This window comes from Phalacrocorax carbo, chromosome 1 (assembly GCF_963921805.1).
Source record: "Phalacrocorax carbo chromosome 1, bPhaCar2.1, whole genome shotgun sequence".
Lineage (NCBI taxonomy): Eukaryota > Metazoa > Chordata > Aves > Suliformes > Phalacrocoracidae > Phalacrocorax > Phalacrocorax carbo.
In genome coordinates this window covers 24,443,090-24,467,024 of record NC_087513.1, presented here as the reverse complement: position 1 = coordinate 24,467,024, position 23,935 = coordinate 24,443,090, and the positions used below count along the sequence as shown (strand labels likewise).

The 23,935-nt window shown below is 36.2% G+C and overlaps 1 protein-coding gene across 5 annotated transcripts in view; it reads right to left on the bottom strand.

Moving 5' to 3' along the window:
• The window catches only part of POT1 (protection of telomeres 1), an 80,175-nt gene that overhangs the window by 38,347 nt on the left and 17,893 nt on the right, over positions 1 to 23,935 (bottom strand). For 4 of the 5 annotated variants that reach the window (XM_064446207.1, XM_064446184.1, XM_064446199.1 and 1 more), the window contains exons 5-8: positions 20,886 to 20,996; positions 18,798 to 18,845; positions 17,504 to 17,618; positions 4,948 to 5,078 (exon numbers count right to left, since the gene is read on the bottom strand). In XM_064446207.1, the coding sequence (XP_064302277.1) occupies positions 4,948 to 5,078; positions 17,504 to 17,618; positions 18,798 to 18,845; positions 20,886 to 20,996 (405 nt within the window). Of the gene's footprint in view, positions 1 to 4,947; positions 5,079 to 17,503; positions 17,619 to 18,797; positions 18,846 to 20,885; positions 20,997 to 22,795; positions 22,890 to 23,935 lie in introns of all 5 variants that reach the window. The other variant, XM_064446216.1, reaches the window with a different exon arrangement.

The window sequence follows — 23,935 nt, the reverse complement described above, 5'->3', positions numbered from 1 at the left end:
ACTTGACCAAAAGTACTCAGTTGAAAATTTCAGAAAACAAACATGCAAAATTCTAAGACTTCGAATTATGAAAAAACTCTATCGCTGCCTACAGTCAATGTTTCCTGAAATTATTTACTATAGGACAAATACTTGTTTTTAATTTAAATTCCATCAGAACTTCAAAGTGAGTACATGCCTTACATAATTTCTGAAGGGAAGCCAAAAGCAATGTAGTACTGATATTTATGAGAAAAACTTTGGTTTCTCTGTGTTAAAAATAATCTCATACTTGTTTGCTAAGAAAACTGTAATTGCTTCCACTCTTCAGAGCAAGAATTTGAAAACAGGATTGCAGTGCTGCGGGCAACATGTTCTTTGACATCTTTTTTAGCAAAAAGTCTCAAACCTAACTTCGGCCTAGTTTATATATTTGGACCACATTTACTCAGAGGATGCTAAGAGTCTGGCAGCTAAATTCTGCCAAAGTTTAATGTTCGCTCAGTATGTTATCTAAGCTCCAGACTTTTCCCCCTCATCCTTAACAACATGACAGCTATGGCCAGAGCTGCCTAGGAATAAGAAGTGAGCAGATACTTCTCCCATCTTTCTTTCAGTGCCTTCCATAGTGCATCGAGCAGAAAGAAAGATAAGGAATCAACTTTCGTGGGACAAATTGTATTAAACTAAAGCAGGGAATACACAGAGAAAAGGAAACCACTAGCAAAATGCAGAAGTAAGACTGCTCCAAGAAATAATGGCAGACTGGTTTAAAGATCAGAGTAGGTAACCTAGTGCAACAAATGCTATGTTAAGTATTACTAGGTTAAGGAGAGTGATTCACAAGAAGAGAGATGGGACAGAACTAGTAAGGATAACCAAAAAGGGAGTGTGATTGTTCCGTCTATGTTTTTATGAAGCCATGCTTTATACTCTTGATATTCATATTCCCAGTCCTCTGTGGACAGGCAAACAGCTTAGAAACTCGCTAGCAAAATATACATCTTATCAACTGACTGACCTACAGATGGAATAACCATCTCTATCATGGCTATAAAGTACTTTTGCTCAAAGCAGCAATGCATTTATATTGTAAATCTAAAGAGTTTGAACCAGATGAATACGCAACTGATAGCATGCAAGGAATTTGTTTTTTTGTTCCTGTTTTTCTCCATTTTGTGATTAGAAATATCTAGGATGCCACATCTAACCACAAAGCTAAAACACTAGAATTATGGTTTATAATTATTCCAAAGTTAGATGACACAGTTACTGCTTTCTGTGCAAACACAGTTCAGCTCATGGTGCATTTATATTACGATACCCCAATTCCATTACCCTATTTTTCTACAGGACATTTTCCTATTCACTGCATGACTTGAGAAGTGCAGTGGTGATGAATTAGTGCTGTGTTACATAGAAGCTGTCAACTTTAAGACTCCTACTACATTTGTTACAGCAACTGGAGCCTATGTACAGAAGTTGTTAAGGCACCAAAGTAACAGCGCAGAATAGTATCAAGAATACTATGACAAAAAGCTAGGGAATTAAGACATTGTAATTGCATTATGCTGAGGAAGTCATATAAGTAAAGTTTATAATGAGAAGTCACTCCTTTGGTCTTCATTCTCCAAGTGTCCCACATGCATCACGCAGCTCTATAATGCTGTGTAGTTGGACAAAGAGACCCACCAAACCAGATCCTAGACAGTGGCTGTACCAGACAACTAGAGAATGCTGAACAAGATGAACACCTAAATAAGAATGCGCTTCACTCTTCTCCAATTCTCAAACATTAAAATGGAAATCAAATACCAATTCACTTCACTGGAAGTGAGGAAATAGATTCTTGTTTCTGAATCACTCAGAGGTAATAAGGAATACTAGAGAAAAGCCAGTGAGAGAATTAACAATTCTATCATCATGGCAGAGTTTGAATAATACAAGAAAGGCAGAATACACACCAAAACTCCCAAGTCAAGTGAGGATAAAATACTGTATTGGTCAGTACCAGCAGGTTGCCTCTTCCCTCTCATTAACAATTTAAACATTAGGCATTAAGATAACCTAAGATATTAAAAGCATCCACATTGAACCATAAAAAAAATTTCCAAGAAAATTCCACTTGAGATAACTCCTTCTTTGCCATGAAGATTGAGGAAAGCTAGACAATTAGATCACAGGCTTAGCTTTTATACTGGGGGTTAGGGGGATCCTCCCCACTGCCGTCTCTGCAGAGCACTGACTGTGGTTGAAGGCCCAAATAAAGTACAGCAAATCACAAAGTACTTATGATGATTTCTCATGAATCACAGAAGTAATAAAAATGCACTTCAAGAAATATTAACAGATATGTGAAACTGGATAGTCTTTCAGTTCTGCTACAAAGACACCTAAAATTTGCATTCTCTGCAACAAATACTGAGCAAATAAAATTATTCCCTACCCAGAGTAATCCCAATAAATCCTTTCCATTAAGTTTTTATTAGCTCTGAACTATCAGACCTTACCAACACCTGTATTACTATGAAGAGAAGTTATTCATCAGCAGCTGAGACTGTAGCTGGGAGCAGTCATTTTTAAAATGTGTTTGCTATCAGCGTCAACTTCTTGGAAGTCTCTTAAAAGCATATCTGGGACAGGGAAACCTGAATCCACACCGGTAAGGACTATGTATATCTGTCCTCATTGGTAAGCGCAGCTCTGACAGACTATGGCCTCTGTTACTCACAACTGCTTTCCATTCAGCAAAAGAGAAGGTGATAAGGCCTGAAGACAAAAGGAGAAGAGACTGAAGGAGGAACTGCAGACAGTGTAATTAAAACTCTAATTAGAGTTGATTTTTTTTTAAATTGAAAACTGTTGCACAGCAATCACACATACTATGCTGGTTGTAGGTGAATGAGAGGAAGAGGTCACCCCCCCAGTTCATTCCCAGAAGTTGACACCAGGCTTCTACGTCAGATTTTTACCTGCTCAGATCAGATATGAAAACTTCCAAAGAAACTATTAGCCTGGGGTAGTCGAAACATTCCCATCCAGAAAAGACACCTTAGTGTCTCTAGATCATTCTAACTTAGAAAGTAATCAAACAAGCTGTCAGCTTATGCATCTGAGGAGATACAGACTGAGCAGCTGGAGGTCAGCTACGGCTGGAAACCACTTAAAACAGCTCACCTGTGATGAAAAAAAATAGTGTATGTGGGGAGGGAATTAACAGTCCCGATCTTTAAATACTGAAACATCATCTTGGACAATGAAGTGCCAACTGATAAGGATTTTAAAATGATCTCAAAAATTTGATGCCAAGTCAGAAGAATGGTGAGGTTCCTTACATGTGCTGTATCAATGCTTCTTTAGGAAATTTATATTAAAGATAGAGGGGCTGAGACACAATTATGTTTGAATAAAAGAGGGTGCATACACCTTCCCTGACAGTGGTCTTGTCTGTTTTTTTTTTAATCTGTACTTCCACATCTCAAAAAACCCCAAAATTCCAATATTAACCTACCTCAGACATGCAACTTTTCAACTCTTATTTTTATCAGGCTTCTTTCTACCTTCTCCTTTTTCACACATATATTAGAAAATATGTATTTTGATTTCAGAAGCAATAAATATGTTTCTACCTCCACTGAATTTCAGAAATGAGTATGTCTGTGTGATACTCTGCTGATTCAGAGAATATGTAAAATTTAGCTTAAGACTTTTCCATCTGATGACAAATCAATGAACTTCTAAGATTAACAACATATCTCAGGTACTGATTAGCAAACACAAGCTTCAAAATCTAAATATAGTTTCATTCCACTCTAATTATACATAAAGATGACTTTAAGGAAGCTTTACACTAAGTTAGAATAGGTTAGCTAATTTCTCTCACAATTGTAAATATTTATAACATATGTGAATAACTGAAGACTGTTTCTGAATCTTAACAAGTTCTTTCTTAATAACAGCAGAGGTACAAATCTCAATTACTGCATAACGCTTACCACTTTTTATATTCCTTGTCAAGGGTTTAACTTTGTTATCCTGCTACAGCATATCAAAATGTACATGCTTAGTACTACTGATCTTTATCCTTTTCATTATCCTTTTCTACAAGCCTAACTTTCCTAGACCTCTCAAGAGTGTTCAAATATGCAAATTGTTCTTTCAGCTGGCCTCTTTCAGGACATTTACTCATTTCTGCTATAATTATTTTAAGCAAAAGTAAAAAATATAATTATGTATGGTTATCCTGCAAATTAATATGTAACATAATAAAATCGTGTCTTTGGTACTATTCCGCACCTCTTAAAGTATGGTCCAGCATTTCAATCCTTCCCTTCAGTCTCTGCAGTGTGGTTCCTCTTCCCTACAGAGTTGCAGCAGGCATAAGAAAAAACTTCCTGCACAAGCAGTACCAAAGCTATAAACACTCTTTCCTTCAAGCCTTTGATACAGATAAATACAGGGTAAGGCAGGAAAACCTCACAGTAGCAGCTAGATCATATTGCACACCAACAACCCCATATCTATCATATTACCTTGATTAACTCTCTAGCTGATCTAAACTGATCCACAACAGAAGCTCTAAAGTAATCACTTAATTCTATTAGTTTGAAGAGGAATAAATTGTGCATATTTATGTCAGCTACATTCTGTTCATCTAGAAGTATTACCACGTGATTTCTGTCAACTAGGTTAACAAATATGAAAAGAAGCAAAAAAGCTGTTCTGGAGTTGTCATAACTACATCTAACACTTTTTTGAAGAGATATCAGCTTAGTGCTCCATTGTTTAAAAAATTTGATAGTTTATTTCTGGTTTTGGTCCATACCATAACCATATCTGGGTTTTTAATCAACTGCTTTATCCAATGTCTCCACATGTTCATTTTAGTACATGAAGAATTACATTATTCCTACAGTCCTCTCACTGCAAAAAAGCAAGCACATAAACCCCCCACATCTTAGGACATACCTTTATTCTATGAAATCGAACAATATCTCCAACTTTGTAAATTTTTGGTAGGGAATCTGGATTTCCATTAAAAAGAGTGCATGTTAACTTCACATTTGATGGGTCCACAAGTGTTACAACTGAGCAATAATCTGTAAAATATAAAAGTGTTTGAATGAATAATAGGCATTATAGAGTTATTAATACACAGATATTAAACTTGGGATGAACAACTGTATGGATCATTTTTTTCTGCTGTGATCTGCGTAACTCTTTCAAAGCCAATTTAGTAGCATAACGACTGATGTGTGGCCCATCTTGCCGATAATTAACCCAAATAAATGAAAATGAAATGGGTGATTAAGCACAGGTCTGTGAGCCAGGAACACACAAAACTTTTTCTTCCATCTGCAACAGGCATATTATTTTTTCAGCTTTCAACTACTTCCTCTATAAAATGGGTAGCATATATACACTCTTGTACAATCCTTCTCTAAGATTTATTTTTGCACCGTCTTCTGAAGAGGTAATGAGTTCTACAGGTTCTAAAAGCAAATTAAAGCATAAATTACTTATCTTTCACTTCAAAAAAAACCATGCAAGATATATACTGCAAGGATACAGTCACACAGTGGTAGTTAGAAAGTGTAGTACAAATCTGAAATGGGCCCTTTTGAAGTTAAACTTCATTAACAGAATTTCACTTCTATTAATGACCTAAAAAGTAAACTCAAAACAAGATACAAATATGACAGTGCAAAACAGCCCAAAACAGAGCAGTATTTGCAGATGACATAAATGAAACCTGTATTTTCCATTTCAGCTTACAGAAGCATGTGTGCTCATGTATCTTACAAATGTAAAATAGAGTGAGGGTACACTTGCTCTCTCACAGCTGGTTAACCTGCCTGAGAACTTTTCAAATATCCAGTATCAACTGGGCTGTATATTTAGAACCTCTAACATCTGCACATCTTGTCCTAGTTGCTTTTAATCAAGAAGACAGAGGGCTTTTGTTTAGGATACTTATTATGCTAGCATTTACTGAAACTTACAGTTCAGGGCTGAATTACAACTTTTTGAGCACATCAGTAGAGCAAGGACATCATAACCCATTATTTTTACCTTGATGACAACCCTGATACATTTACACACACAAAATTCTGGCTTTTAGAAAGAGTGAGATCCTCAAGCAAAAGAGTACAATTTTTAGGCATTAAATTAAGAGTACTCAATGATTTACAATTTAAAATTTCTGAGTTTGAACTCTTGCAATGAACTCTCTTTGCTTTTCCATTTCAGCATATCATTCTTAAATGTCAGAATGAGAAAGCACAAAACTAGTATCAGCAAGAGTGGTGAAAATTTTTAAATAATATAATTTTGTACTTTTCTACACTGGTACAATACTGATTTACTATCTCTCAGTATTTTTCTGTACTCTGAAAAGAGTGGATATATCCAAATTGTTTGCAGCACACATAGTACTTTCAGACTGGAATCATGAATGAAATGATTCTGCTATTATTCATTCTGACTGAAAAAGTATAACTAACTAGATCTGAATTACCCAAAATGCTTGGGCAACCCTCCAATTTTCAAATGCCTTCTACGTTAACTGGCATTTTGGCTTTCACAATGCTATTTTAAGAATATAAGTTTTCACTTTAAAAGTTAGTTTATTCATACTGCTGACCTGCATATAAAATGCAGACATACCGTCCAGAAGCAGGAACAGTTCCTCTATGTACAGAACCCATTTATTCCTACTATAAGCTTACTACTGTGGACCCCATTTAAACTAAAAGCTCTTTGTCAACTTTTATGTTGCATTTTGGTTACAGCCCACAACAGAATCTCAACACTGTAAAAAGAAAGTAGCTGTAACTATTAGAAACAGACTTGTATGAAGACTTACATCCATTCTCTTGAGATACCAACAATAGGAATACTATTCAAGATACAAAACTTCCTAAACAAAGTAACACACAAAGACATGATCATAATTCAGCAGGCATCGAGTTAATAGTAAAGAAGCAAAATTAACCAGCAATGAATAAACCTGTTTATGAATTCTATTGCTTATATTCAAACAAACTACAGGAACTGACTATATAAAACTGCAGTTTGAAACAAATGACCAGAAGCTTCTTGTTTCACAGTGTGAGCTTTCTTAACTTCTGCAACGGTGAAATTAAACACCGGAAGACTGTAAATGAAGTTCAAGGTTGAAGCGACTGTGGCTTGTGGATAAGGCCACGGCACAGCAGATACACCCACAAAAAAACCTGAGGCCCATGGAGGAACCCACACTGGAGCAGAGGACACCACTCAGAAGGAAGGTACCGGGGAGCGGTGGGGATGGCGGTGGGGAACTAAAGAACAAGTAGCAGCAGAAAGAAAGTGGTAGGTACTAACCCTAGTCTCTGCGCCCCACTAAGAGAGACAGTATAACCTGCAACAATAACAAGGGGAATGGAGACGAGGAAAGGGGAAGGAGAGGTGTCTGGAGCGAGGCTGAGCTTGGCAAAGGTGGAGAAAAGGTGTTTTCCCTAAGTGTTTAAATGTTTCTCTTCTTTGTTTCTCAATACCTGAATCAGTTATTAAATGTTTATGTTAACTGGCAATGAATTAAATTCCCCAAGTCAAATCTGTTTTGCCCATGACAGACACCTTTTCAACTCTCAAAAATAAAATCCCAAACAAAAAAGCAAAAATTCCAAACAAATCAAAAACGCCAACTTCCCTTAGCTATAATTCTATGATGTAGTTAGTATAATAACACTAAACCAGAAAGTACATATCTGGGAACTGAACAAAGGTGTCATAGCACTAAAACAAAGTAAATAAAATCTCCATCATTCATTTTATAAAGCTACAGACACATAAATTGTTGCTAGAGCACTTTGAAAGAGAATATTATCAGTCTACTAAAACTGACAGATTTGCCTTAAATAAAAGCCACAGGAAGGCAGTCAAAAGACGACAATTGTCGTATGTAAACTCTGAACAGATTCCCCAACCATGAGACATACGTTAGACTGGATTAAAATACATGCTTGTACGTGCACCGCCTATGCCTTCAAAAGAACTATTCTGCTTTTGCCAGCAAATACACCTTTAAATTCTACTATCATTTAATTGTAAAAGTTTAAATTCCCTCATGTTTTGAGTGACTGAAGTGTTGAAAAGAAATCCAGTAAAGTTTTACTAAGAAAAATAAAACTACTTTTCCTACAGATATAAACCACTATAGTATTTCTATAAAAAAATCACTACTCTTCTTCCTCCCCGAGAGTTTTACACAGACTCAATAATGATAAATTCTCATCTACTGCACTGAGAAATTGCTAAGCATCATTCTTTTGCACACTCCCACCGAAGGCACAAGGTCAGGTGCCATGTAGCACCTATTCTGACATTCTGTGCTAGGATAAGCAGACATGAATAAAGTCTAGACAGTGGCTGACAAAACTGCAAGTATTTACCGCTGTAATCTGAAGACGGATTGTTCTCTTTCTTTGGGTGTGAATTCTACAGGTTAACTTAACAGATCAGCTGCAAAGCGATATAAGCAAAATGAGGATACAGGATAACATGTTACAGTGCATTGATATAATCCAACATAGAAATCAAGAGTGAAATAATAAAACCACTCCACATTAAAATAGTTGTTATCCTTTGATGCTGTGATTACATACGCTAGTCAGCTTCATACATGTGCAGCTGCCTATTTAAGGGGGAAAAAAAGTTCACACACTCCCTCCATTTTCTGTGCAGTTAGCATACTCAAAAGACTAATAATCATCCTACTCAAAGTAGTATAAAATATTATACTTGCCTTATGTTGTCAGGGGACACCTTCTATATAATATAGGTTCTCCATCTCTGTGATTTTAGACTTCCATTCTAAACTATCACCTCAAAACATCACTTCTACAATAAACCTAGTTACAATAGAGCTCTTCAAGAACAAGGCATGAAGACTGATTTTTCTTTTAAAGAAATCCTGATCCAGCAAGTCCTCTTTGAAGGTTAAAAATAAAAAGCCACTTGTCTTTCCTTCCCCAGCTGGAATGTGAAAATTGCTTTCTCCTTTCCATAGCAGCATTACAGGTCAATGGTTGAATTCACTTTTCTGCACAAATAATGAGTCAAACTCTAAATAGAATTACTGAATTTAAACAATGTCCCAGTGTTATAGGAAATGATATAACAAATACCATTGCTCCAACTTTTGATTTTCCACAGTATACTTGCCAATGAAGTAAAATCCCCCAGTTACCACGCTGAATTTTTTTAAAAAATGACAGTTTACATATTGGAGTCAATTTTCCTTTACTAGATAACTTTACTCCACTGATTAACTTCTCTTAAAGAAGGGAAATTTTAAAACTGGTAATTTTTCCTTGTAATAATATGGTTTAGAATAATGACCCAATGGATGCACAGTTCAGCAAATTCATATACTATAGAAGAAAGTTTATACTTTCATATTAGACTGTCTCAGTAGAAGCATTGGTTTTAGGTTAATACTACACAGAACTCCAAACTGCACCTATAGGATTTTTTAATATACTTAATTATTATGAAGAGGTATTCCCACTCAGGCACAACATCACGTGAGGGACAACCAGCAATGGGCAGCTATCTGCAAGGACACTTGTAACATCGCAGAATTGGTGTTTACAAAAACAAGGAGAGAGAAGTGATGTTTGGTTTAAATGGAAGTACAGAGTGATGCATCTGTCTTACATGCTTCTTGTATCTTTTCAGACTAGTCCTTACTGTTCTTTAAAAAGACAATTACTTTAACTTGTTACTTAGGTTTTTATTAAATCTCATTACAAAAAATGCCACAACTATTTGGTGAAGCAGCTTTAGAAAAGCAATTTATGCAAGAAAAGGAGTTTATTATTGCAAGGACTAAAAGTCAATAAAATTCCAAGGCAAGATCAGTAGAAGGTTTCATTAACTACATGGACGACGCTGATCTCCGTGCTTCTAGGTCCTGACTTTAACTAGTTTGAAATATTAATGTTTTGTAGCTCTGTAACAGTCACTGAAAAGCTACTTTCCTCCACTGTGATGATGGTTTACATTCATTCTTCAGGTTTTAGCTTTCTTTTTATAAGTGCCATAGCATTTCCACTCTTTTTATGGACTGCTATGTCAGTCACTAGCATGCTCAGGAAGTCAGCATCTCTCCAAGGTGTACAGATATGTAAAAAACCCCAACAAAAACCCCCAAAACCCACAGCTTCACTTACAAATTTATTTTTCAGTCATCATAAGAAAACCAGAATTACTGCAAAAGCTTTCCAAATTAGTTATTACTGATGTAGGAAGGCATTTAGCACTTACTGATTAAACATTTATTTTAGTTTTACTGAGGACTTCAGATGTTCCTATCAAATATGCTTGTATAAATTTTTAAGGTCTAATCGATCTAATTAGGAGTCCCCTTCTGGGCAATCATATATGTATTCCTGACTAACATTAAATTGAAAACCCACTACCCTGAATCAGTAACTTCCCCCTGAAAAGAGATTAAAATGTTTTTGGCAACGTTGTTGGCAATAAGGGACTCTGATTAGAGATTGCCTTCTGTTTCTTATATTTCAGTACACACATTATTGTAGCAAATTATTCTCTCTCCAAAACTACACCAAACATTAATACTGTTTTCAAGAATTACTGAGGCCGTTCAATGCACAAGTGTCTTTTTACTAAAAGCAAGCAGCTGAACCAGCTAACTTACCAAATATGTTCAACATAGCACAGGAAGAAAAATAATACAGATGTACACACACTCCTATGTGTGTGTATATATAAGTACGTACAAACACAGATATTGCAGAAGCCCCCCCAAAAAATCTCAAACTGAGGATGTTTTACTACAGCTTGTTGTTCCTAACACAGCAATACGCTTAAGAGATACAAACATTCAGTAACTACCAGAAGCATCTGGCTAAACAGATGCTTTAATGCTGTCATTTGTAAATTGCAGATCAAAGCAACTGTCGAGATTTCTTTCTATTAACTAGTTATTCAACTGTTTAATTTCCTTTTTAAATTTTTTAAACTTTTTTTTATTCTCACTATTAGATAATAGGTAACAGTGATTCTTAGAAAAAGAAACACATACAAACCACTGTGAACAGAAGGGAAAAGGACTTCGCTCTCATCTTTATGCTCCAGAAATTAAATCACTATCTCTATCTCTGCAACAGTTTTTATTCTGTTCTGCAAAATTTAAATACGTCCCCAGTATTTTGATTTAGAGAAAACAAAACGGAACACAATAAAGAACAAAACCAATGCAGATGAGTCTACTTCCTCACAAATAGACCACGAGACACCACAACAGTCTGTGACTGGTTTGTTTTGCACTCTGAAGTTGGTTTGCTATTACTTACTAAAAGTTGACTATTTTCATTAAAGTTGCCAAGATGCTCTAGTTTGAAGTAATTTTTTTAAGCTACATATTTTTAAACAAATTCTGGGCTAAGAATGTTGATGAACTTGGCTCAAGATCAAATAAAAATTGAAAATAAAAATAAAACTTAGGTCTTCAAAATACCTTTAAGAATCTGATTTATGGTTCTTAAGAACTGCTGACCTGGAGCTGTTCAAGGTTTTCAGAAGTGTACTTTCTGAAAATGCTATCCTTTATTAATTTTGATTCTAATAAATATTTAATAAAAATAAAATAGTTACCGTCCACATGGATGTCTAGAAAGGCTAAAATGAGATTTTAATTCAACATGTGACATATGAATATACTGCATATATCTAAGAGAACAAGCTAGGTGGGGGTTTCCCCAGGAAAACAGGACATTACTCATATGACATTGTTAACCAGCAGCAAGGATCCTTCTTGCCATAATTTTTCCTTGCATTATGGAAAACACTAATATCTGCAGGGGAAAAAAAAAAAAAAAAGATAAAGAGTTGGGGAAGCAGTAGTGACACATTGTAATGTCCCAAAAATGTCATGGTCAAGCACATAATCTCTGTAATTGGACACTACAAAGACAGAGGCTCTTTTTCTTTTATATTTACTGTTTTTACTCAGGCTAAATACTTGAGATGTCCTTGGGCTTAAGGAAGGGGAGAGAGGAGAGAATTATCTTTGTTAAAAAATGTAAAACATCTAAAGACTCTCAAACTGTTCAGGAAGGAAGGTTAGAATATAATTTTGAACACCTCCAACAGACCATCCAGCACCAGCAGACAGTAACCCATCTGCCTGTTGTACCAAGCAGGACCTGAAGTACTTCCTTGGACAGTTTTCAGATAAAATTTTCATGTAGAGACATTCCAAACTACACACCCCGAGCTAAAGCACGCTCAGCTAAAACAACTTTCACTGGAATAAATAATAATTTATCATCATACTGAAAACTCATTTCATTCATCAGTATTTTAACATTTGTCTAATGCAATAATGGTAATCAAACTGATTAACATTTAATTACAGGCTATATAAACTGACTAGGCTAAATTAGGTACCACTTGCTTTCAGTGGGAACACAGTGCAAAGCATCAGCCTTAAGCTTTAATACATGTAAGGAGCAATATCTCTCATCTAGGGGCATACCTATATAGAAAATAAAGACCCATATGGATTAAGTACAGTGGTTCAACTGCCCATACTTCCAGCAGGTACCAGATTAAAACTATATGATTCTATTAACACAGTGTCAGAAAGAGAATGTAATAGTGCAGGATTGTGCCACATCTAAAGCGATTAAAGAATTTTCTGACAAGAGCCGTTTCATGCCCTGGCAATTCAGAGCAACCACTGAGCATTTTACACCCTCTCAAGCAGACGTAACTCTGGATTGTGTAAAAAAGACCCCAAAACCAACACTGAAATATTTAACTAAGTAGTGAATATTTTTACACTAAACCCCAAATCAATTAAAACTGTTTTAGAGATTTTCATGATAAAGTAGCCAGTGAATCAGAACTACCTTCATAAATACCTTCAAATTGTGTCTCTGATCTCCACTGATATTGTTGTGTTGGGTTTTTTTTATATTACCAAGTGAAAATATACAGGGAAGATATATTAGGAAGTTATTGATGACATCCAGGCAAGGACTAGTTGTTAAGTAAATAATAATTTTCCCTATTAAATTTCTACTATTTATGAAACTGAAGTGATTAACTTGTCAAATAACTCAGTTGCAAAAAAGTGTCCTAGTTGTTTCAGAGATATATTACCTTGAAATTTAACTTTGTTGTTCTTACATAACTGGAATGAAAAGCTGTCTTAATAATTTCCAGCAATCAGTGCTTGTCTAAGTAAGATGTTCAAAGTCCTCAGGTCCCCAAAGTCTTGTTAATGAAGCTGGACAAATGACAAATCTAGGCCACATGACCCTTCAAGAACTGCCCTTCCATGATTTACTCAAAGAGTAAAGCAGCACTTTCTACATTTCATTTTCTTCTTACCCTTTTTGTTCCCAGCAATGTGAATGAAGGAAACAAAACCTTTCAAAGATCTGTGGGGTTTGTTTTGTTTCTTTGCTTTTAAGCCTGAGTTTTAAATCTACAATATTTTTCAAGAGGAAAGTACCTTCCCATTCACCACCAGCAATATTCTGTATTATTACAGATACAGCTTATCTTTTCAGTTCTTTATAAATACAGCTAAGAAATCTATTATAACTGCACCTGGACTCAGTAAGAGACCAACTTTTCAAGTAAATATATATATATGCATTCTATATATCTATATAGTATGTAGGTATAGTAAGACTGATGGCATTTGAACAGGTCTAACATAAGCAAGCAATCACCAGACACAACCACAAAATGAAGATTTGGAGAAGCTCACTACAGTGACAGAAAGATGCTGTTCGGCAGCCTGTGCAGGAAAGACCAAATAAAGTAAATCAATATTGAGATAATTTATAAGTCTTTTATATTAAAATCAAAATACTGTTCTCTGTTGTGTACAGGTCTAGACTATACTTGTACCTTTACAATTAAGTCTTTTACAGATTTTAGTTGCATGTCAAGCAGGAAAGAATATCAGTGATGAGATCTTCACCCAAAGGAAGAGTTTTGTAAATTTTTTTAGTCCTTCCATTTGAGAAGCATAAAGACTATGTGTTATTATTGTTCTTTTTAAGCTAAAGAGATTTTTATCTTCAAAGGAAACTTGTTTCTCAAGATCCCTTCTCCAGATTTGTACTCATTTTGTTATAGCTCAAAGAACAGGAAAGTCTGAAAAACCTGGAGAGTCTCAGCATACGTACTGGGTTGACCTTGGCTGGCTGCCAGGCACCCACCCAGCCGCTCTCTCACTCCCCCTCCTCAGCAGGACAGATAATAAAATAGCATGAAAAAGCTCATGGGCTGAGATAAAGACAGGGAAATCAAAAGTTACCATCACAGGCAAAACAGACTCAACTTGGGGAAGATTAACTTGATTTATTGCCAATTAAAATAGGGTACGATGGTGAGAAACAAAGAATAAAACACCTTTTGCCCCCACTCCTTCTTCCTCAGGCTGAACTTCAACTTCATTCCCAACATGTCTACCTCTTCTCTTCTTCCCTCGAGCAGTGCAGGGGGGGATGGGGATGAGGGATTGTGATCAATCCGTAACAGCTCCTTTTCTCTCTTGCCCCTTCCTTCTCACACATTTTTCCTGCCCCAGCATAGGTCCTTCCACAGGCTGCAGTCCTCTGGGATAACCCTGCTCAAACATGAGTCCTCCATGGGTTGCAGTGTAGATCAATCTGCTCATTGTCTGTCTTAACCTGTCTCTTCCACAGGCTACAGGGAAATCTCTGCTCCAGCACCTGGAGCACGTCCTCCCCTCTGGCTTCTCTGACCTTCATGTCATAGGGCTTTCTCACACTCTTTTTCCTCGCTCCTCCCTGCCATGCAGTGTTTTGCCCTTTCTTAACTTTGTTTTCCCAGAGGCGCTGCCATCGTGGCTATGGGGCTCAGCTGTGCCCTGGGGTCGATGGGTTGGAACTGGCCGTGTCTGGCACGGGCAGCCCTGGCCCCTCCTCACAGAGGTCACTCCCCCACCCCGCTGCCAGTGCCTGGGCACCTGAATCCAGCATAGCTTGCTTTCCCATTTTCGATTCTTCTTCACGCCTGGCAGCCCCAAATCCTTCTCCTTAAGACTCCAGCAACCTAACACCACGCATTCACTACTATCTGGGAATCAACCTCTGACCTTTGAAGAGCTCCTTCTAGAGTCTTTCTTTGAATTAATAGTTTTTGAATATTAAGTATTATTTAACTGTAGCTAATTCACAAAACAGTTCCATAAGATTTCAGCTCTAGGGGCAGAATAATTTTTATTACTGTTACTTCTAAGCTTGCAGTATAACTTCATTTGCTATACACACAGCAAAAATGCACACACTATTTAGTATTTTATGAATGTTTGAATTTCTGATTAGATGCCAGAAGACTTTTCTGTTTCCAGTCTAAATGCATTGAGTTCCTGCAGATACTTTCACTTACCATTATTCCTCATTTACATCTGGGAATATCTGTTGTACTGTAGCATTCATAATGTAAAATGATTGGAATTTGTACTTCTCCACTTTTATTGGGTTACAGTATTATAAAAAAGCAATTATTTTCTGAAAAAAAACCCAGTGACACCCAACTTTTCCACAGCTTTCTCTAACATTAGTCTCTAACTAATTTGCTTTTCCATATATAAAACATTCAAAACAACATTTCCTTGAAAAGATTTGCAGTTTATTTTTTAGCAAAATAACTTTGGTGTATCAATGACTATGTAGAATATGATAATATTCATTTTTATTTAGTCTCAAGAGAAAAAAAACCAAACATGCACTATATTAGCTATAAAAACAGATGGATTGTTACTGGCTCAGTTCCCAACTTAATGACTACATCTATTTTTAAATGTTAATGTTTAAATTAGATAATCTCATATCCTTCACACTTGTTTTTTGTTTATGTTTCAGAGTTATTTTGGGGAACACTACTGCCTTCTCAACATTGAGTAAGAATGTAGAGCAGAAAGGTTTTCTAGGAGCAAGTCTTGACACCTGCTATAATAAACACCAATGGAAATACATTCGGACAACTAACTGCATGGGAAGGACAGAACTCTCCTGCAGACACTGAGCCCTAGTGCTGCAAGTACGCTGTTTCTTCTGTTGACATGGTCAATGGTATGGAAAAATGCTGAATTCCCAGAAGCTATTCAACCAAAATATTCCAATATTCCTAAAAGCTTGTTGACCCAGTTAATCTAATATGTTCTTGAAAAACCCTATGTTGCTCTGCATAACTTGACTGCTGCCTGGGCCAGTGGCTGCCTTAGTACAGCTGACGGTGTATGACAGCCCAAGAGCAGCACACGCATGTCTCGGCTTTTCTGTGGGAAAGCGTTAGACCACACTTTAGCTACAAGTACAGCGAAGCCACAATTTAGCTATAAGCGAAAGCAAAAACTTCCTGTCAATAGGGTCTTTCATAGCAATGTATGTTCCCCTAGAAGAATACTACGTGCACCAAATGGAAGTAATATAGCATGCCCACAATGCAGATTATACCAGTATAGTTCAGTTGAACATACTGAAGCTATCATACACGTATTTACACAGACCTCCCAGATGTTCACCCCACTCACGTACTTTAAATTGATTCAAACAAAGGCTGCAGATTGCTTGCTCTTCAGAAAGTGAAGCTATTAAGAGAACTTTAGTTGGACTTGGAAATTTTTTGGATGTGCCACCATGTTTGCACAGCTTTCAGCGACAAGCCTCTAACTCTTGGTTCTGATTTCATGCTCTTTTCCTAAATTTCTCTATTTAGAAGCAAAATTCATGGCTATTGACTATTATTCAAGAAACTTGCATGCAGAATTAAAACTGTAAAAATCAACAGTTACTATCGTTATGTATTCTTCTTTTGCTTGATCAGAAATACATTAGAAGGGGAAAAAAACCCCAACTTTAGAATGCACAGTAAATTTATAATAAGCAGAAAATACTTTCAATAATTCTGAATCAAATAAGAAATTCTATTGCTTAATTGAATTCAGCAGGGATATCACCTAGCTGGGTACTTACTGAGCACCTAGTGAAACGGTACAATCTTTTAGCAGAACTAGCACATCCGTAAGTGTTCACCTCACAGAGAGAAAAAATTATTCCATTGTTGCACGGCTTCTACAAGTAACAGATCTGCTGGCACCACATTTATAGCATATCATACCACTTATTGTTGGAATCTCAAGGAACAATTGCACATAGTTACACAACAATCCTTTCCAACAAGGAGAGGTCCAGGGCTTTTGTACTTTTTTTTTTGTACAAGTCCTCCTCTCTGTTTTATACTGATAGTATTAGCTTGATAAATGCTTTCTTCATTTGCTGTCTCCAGCAGTCTGCCTAAACCGATTGATATTACTTACATATTTGTTGTTCTGTTTCTTTCACGTTAGCTGAGAACCATGGTCAAAGGATCACCTGAATTTTTTGTTCTGGTTGATTTTTAACAAACATAGTAAGAAAAATTCTGTTTGGAGGAGGATAATCTCTTGAATAACAGTACATACCAGTTCCTTTGCTTACATACGGAGGTTTGAAGAATTTCACAACGCCATACAAATTCACTATAGTTCCATCTTTAAGATGATTCAGAGGAGTATACACATATTTTGGTGCAACTGACTGGAAAGGCATGATAAAATTAGGGAACAGAAGAAAAACTTATTCAAACATTCACTCAGAATTTTAACACGATCCACCCTCAGATATGCTTTATTTAATCTTTAAAAAAAAAGGTTATCTATTTCTATCTTATTCACTTTAGACTCTCTAAAGAGATATATATATTCGCAAGCAATAAAGCACCCAAGACTTATTTCCATTTTTTTTTCTGATTGCATCTTCCTTACAATAAACTAGCCAGTAAGTTTCAATACATGAAACAGGTGAATAAAAGTCATTATAATAAAGAACAATGAAAAGTAATTTTTTACTGATTGATTTTAACATCTCCATCCAAACGGCTTTTTAAAGCACATACATAAATTTGTAATTCTTACTGGCAGTCTCACTGTACAGAATCATTGTCTCAGGGGGGCTGGGTGAGTTTACCTCTCACAGCCATTGTGTAAGTCTTCCTATCAAAATAGCACACTTGGAAGATTAAAGAAATTAAGGACTACCCTCTGCTACTTAAGGACTACTCTCATCTTAAGGTTACATTATATGCTGATTAGTCTCTTTTAAAGAATACAAGTTCTGCCAAACTGACTGAAAAATGTGGTTTTCTATTACTATATCGGGACAAAAAAAATTAAACTCTTCATAAAATTAACATGAAGTCAAGCTGTATCATATTCAGTAGTAAATCTTTAACCTTATAAAAAACAATAAAATTTCATGCTCCAATTTCTATGCCTTTAATATAATATTTCCTGTAGAATTTGAATTCAGACACATAGATGCTTGTTCCAAACAGTAATCAAAAGAAATGTTAGGACCTGTACATGAAATCTGATTTTAAATCAAAGGAAGATTCATATTTCCATTTTTTTTTAAAAGCACAAGCACACGATCTTCTTTAGAATGGAAGTTACTTTCCTAGTTCATATTTTCTAAACCAACATGCAGTCTATTTTGAGATTGAGATAGGAACTATACTGCAAGTACAGAAAAAGTACTACTTTCTCTATTTTATTCTGTTTTCCAGGCATATTATTTGTAAAATTAAAAGCTAAACAAATGACTGCTGGGATGAGAGCATGGAATTCAAAGAAACAGGAAAGAAAAAGAATTCCACACATTCTTATTTACATGCAGTTAGTCTCACATGGTTTAAAAACATCCCAAACATAAACTCACCACAGACGCAGTTTCTGAAGCAGCGGTTGTTCTTGGTCTAGTATAAATCTGAGGAAAAAAAAAGCAAACTCTCTGATTACAAAATTGAAGGCACTGCAAATATGAAATTTGATAATGCTGAAACAAACATAAAACAGCGCAAGGTCTGTCTTGTAAAGACTGATTGTGCCGATTTGGCATAATGCCAACACATACCCACCCTATAACGAGAAACACAAGGCTCAGCTGCCATCCTGATGCAACACCACGGCCCGTCTGCCGGACATGCCAGTCCCGTGTTACAGCTGCACATCACCTCAGCAGTACAGACTCCCACTAGGTATCTGGTTTTACTCTCCACCCTCAACTGCATTCCTGAAGCTAGTTTTACTTCCATATATTTATTTTAAATAGTCAGGTAAACAGTTACGATTGAGAAAATGAAGCACAGAAAAAATTCAGATAATTTGTATTAAGCATTCAATGACTGTCAGTAAATTAAGTGCTACTAGCTTCATTCTGTGGTCAATGATGAGACAGACACCTCCTCAGCACAACCTACATGTTCACTGAGCTGTTCATCTTCCCTGGGATTACTGTCGTAAGGTCCTGCCAATACTCAACTGTGTGCCTCATGTAGTGCCTAAAATTTAGGTACATTTAGTTTAGACACACTCACCCAGACTCAGATAGCAAGAGCTATCTATTATCTTCAATGAAACATGCTTTTTCTACCTATATATCATCGTTACCAACAGATAATGTCATGAAACAGTCTCCACTATAATTTTAATTCGTTTCTCACTGAGCTACATGGCAAGCTTTAATTATCTATAGAGGTCAATTCTGGAAAAAAATACCTTTCTGAAATTAAAAAAAAAACTATTTTCTTAAATTTAAAATTGTCAGACAACAATTACACACACAAAAGTTCAAACACTGACAATGGCACGCTATTTTAGTAAGTCACTTTTAAATGATTTTGTGTTTAAGTTTTTATAATTATTTCTAAGCTTTTTTCAAAATCTGATGAATAGGCTCAAAGGAATCACCATATAGTGTAATGCTATGTTGTTTTCCAGTGAAGGTGCCTTTTCCTTTTCACTAACTACAGAATGGGGTTTGCAGCATTGCCACTGGAAGTTTAGTACAATGCTATCATCCTTCTTTTTAACAGTAGTTGACTATTACAGTGATGAAAAATGTGCAACACTTTCTCGCCAGAAGCCCATAACTGTTGGGATACCTTTATAAGAAATATTATAAATACTCCACTGAAGTGTCCAACAAAGTTTTTGAAACCTTAGTTTCATTCCATACCCAGTCATTGTCGTGTTCCCCACCCCCGCCCCAGCAAGTAGAGGTTTCCAAATGTAGAATATCCTAAACTTTCTGTAATTTTTCTAAGTCCTATAACTTTAGAAATATTAATGCTAAGGCTTATAAACTGGCAGTTTCTCGAGGCAAAGACAGTGGCTGCAACAAACATGCGCTGCAGATGTATTACTACAAACAGAGACAGCAGCAGAATACTCCCATATCTCAAGAGATGGAAGCATTTAAGATGAAGAGTATTGATGTGAGAATAGTACAACAGAGCACATATTTTCCTCAGAAAAAAAGGCTCTAATTCTATTTTAGAAATTAAGAATCTAGGAATCCATGTATTTCAAAGGCAAAGTGTAATGATATGTGTTAAAGCAGTACAAACCTGTAGCCCAGAGAAAACTAAAAATCATAGACCTAACACCACTCTTGCATCCTGTGCCTTGCCTGCATTACTGCATTGTGTTATGCACAAGAAAGGCTTAAACAGCTCTAGGGATCTATCTAAAGCCATCTAAGGTCAAATTTCTGCACTCAACAAGCAGAAATTTTCCTGAAAGAACTGAGATAATTTTGGTCTTGCATGGACAGGGGTGTTATAAAATTGCATGTGCACACACACAAAAGCGTTCTGATTGTTTCCTGATGGACACGCTAAAATAGTCTGTAGTACTTCAGATTCTAATAGATTTTATTGGGGTTTTTTTGTACTGTAAAGCAAAATGTTAATCTTGGTATTTGGGGAAAAAAAAAAGGGTAAAAAAAAATTGGGTACCCACGTACATAAACAGCTGATCCAGCTTCTTCAGACACCTCCAGGTGGCAACCATGTCTACCATCCTCTCTCGCTGTAGGTGATTTTGCCAACTTAAATCCTGCAACCACAATAGTGTCCTATGGGGACAGGGTGATAAACAGATGATTACATAGGCTGTATCGCATACTCTATTTTAAGAGTATGTGATGTGAAATTTCATCTTAAAGTCTCAAGACATTCAAGAAAAAAATCCTGAGCAAATTCTGAACACTGCCTTTAAGTTCCTCTATTTAGTTCTTCTACCCACAGAATTTGCATTTCCAACAAATGCCAGCATGCATTTTTTTTCAAGTTCTGCTAAATTTTCACACTCTCGATGTTACTGTGACCAAGTGCTGATTTTGACAAGGGCTAGAGGGGAAGAGTCACACTGAATAAAGCAAAAGAGTCATTGCCCTTTGAATATACTGAAGACCATCTCCTTTCTGGGTAAGCTTAACTAAGCTAGAAAAGGAATCACACATTGGATCAACAGTGACAAAACACTCTTTTCTCAGAGCTTATTTCTTATTGAGTTACAGCTGCGCTTAGAAGAGGCTCTCCCTATAGAGATTTTCTGTTCTGGTTGGATCAACATCTTCCAATTTCTTCTTTAAGGGTCAAATAGGTAGGTCAATCAATAGGTACGTTTCTGGTAGCAAAAGAGACGTTACAAACTCTGGCGTCACTCCTGAGATTCTGGCATGGGAAGCAATTGCACTTCCAACTGCACTTTCACTTTGGTATACAGTTTCTCAAACACCGCAAAGCGAACGAGAAGATAGAAAACAGGAGGTAGAGGTAAGAAAGCTATCTGACCAAAGATAATGCTGGGAACTCTGAAACAAAGTAAAGCTCCTTTGAAGTCAGCTCCTTTGGTACCAGAACTGTATAGCAGGGCTATACCAGCGTAATCCATTCCAATAAACATATTGGGCTCAGAACCACATTTCTATTCGATCTTATACCAAAAGCACGTCCATAAGCTTTTACTGAAATACTTTTGTTCATGTGTTTGATTACAACAAATAAAAGAGTTTTCTGATTAAAGTTCACAGTTTTAGCCAAATATTGCACTATGATGGCTCTTTCTTCCTATTTCAGCAATCTGACAATGCTACTCTACCTGATTTAAGATCCAAAACCTTAATGTTTTACACAAGAAAAAGGCAGGCTGCTAGGTTAAGTGACAGTGATATATTTAGTTATTAAAGGATTTGCTAAAAAAAAAAAAATTACTGCAGAAAACCTAAGTTTAACCAGACACTTTAATAGACAATGAGACTACTTAGGGCAAGGTGATTTTCAGGCAGTGGCATAAACTGGAATACAATGTGTATTTTGACTAAAAGATAATATGTAAGTCTCCTAAGTATAAGCCATACTCAGAGCTAAGTAAGCTAAAATGGGTCAAAACAATTAGACAACTCAGTATTCCTTGCACCTGCAACACACCTCCCTGCTAACAGACATTAAAGTGGTTTAATTGTTTCCAAATACAAACACACACAAACACAAGCTTCGGGAAACTCAGCTATTTTGCATGTGTCTTCCCTTTCATTGTTGCTGATGCTACTCATGGTGTTCCTTCAACAGTGGAATCAACCTCCAGCTAAAAAGCTATGCCCTGCTCACATCATTCCCATTTCAGTTGCTGACTCAGGACTGGAGCTCTGTACAGGTGACTTCACTTGTCCTGTTCTCCTGTGCCAAAGGAACTTTAGAATTACACAGACTCAAGCCTTTACCCAGTTGATAATAAATGGAAGCTTTTTTTTGTGAATAACATTAGATCACTGGTGATTACTGTCATGTAATATGCAATATGTAACATTACATTCGAAAAACACTGTGAAAGGACTGTGCAATCTCAATAAGGAAAAAAGATAGCACTAACCTCAAAAACTAATTTTACATGTAGATAGAACAGGTATATTCTCAGATTTGTTACAAATTCATGGTCAACTCTGACAGGCCGCGACTTGCAGTTTCTAAATATGCAAAAAATTTACATAAGTTTTGCACAGTGCTTTGAAATTTAATGATATATTAATTTTCAAATAGATTAGTTTCCATTTCATCTATAGCTAAGAGTAATTCTTATAAGTTCTCTTATAATTCACTTGGGAATCAAAGACATTTACATAAATTGGTGGATTTTCATCAACAGAAAAGTGTTATGTTGCATATATTACAACATTTTTAAACAGCAAAAAGAAATCCTACTCCCCTCATTCAAAAGAAGTGAGAAATAAAGGAATCATAGTATTTTCCCAGATGGTTATTCTGTTACAGAACCAGAAGGCTTTCAGGAGACAACACCGCAACTATTCACATTTTTGAGAATAGCCTGCTCCTCCCCTCTCGCCAGGCTAATTTGCTCAAGCTATTACAGTAATGGAAGTATGATAGGGAAATCTACAAAACTGTGAGGTTTGAAGTTGTAAGGAACATTGGACCTTACTGGAATAATTTGTTAATGGCTAAAACTTTGTTTTTTTTAAAAAAAAATTAGATCTATTTTATAACTGTGGAACTGTAACTCTGCTCATTTCAGAAATCATTCTGTTGCCTCAGATTCAGATTCTTCCAAAATTAAAAATCTCAACTGAGACACGTGGAAAGTACCATGAAGGTTCAGTTCACTGGAGAAGACCAAAGACTGGTTTTAGTTCACTCTGGCTGTCTGAGGGTTGTGGGTTGTGGTTTCCTACTCAGCTCTTTAGTACTGAACTTTCTACCCTCTAATTGCTGCTTAGGGCTTTGTTCAAGATTTTTATTTTTATCAGGACAATAAAACTGATTTGTTCTTTAAATTAGAAATGATTCTGTGGCTTGTATATTTAGCAAATTAATTCAGGAACTTCCCATCCTGGACTCACTGTCAAAATTCTGTGGAATCAAGACATTTGTATAAAGACTGTCACTTTTTCTTTTATACATATCTGACGGTTCTGAAAGATTTTTCTGCCCTAAACAGAATGAAATGATTTTGCTGATCTTCAAGGCACGCTTCTCTCTTTAGCATTGCATACGA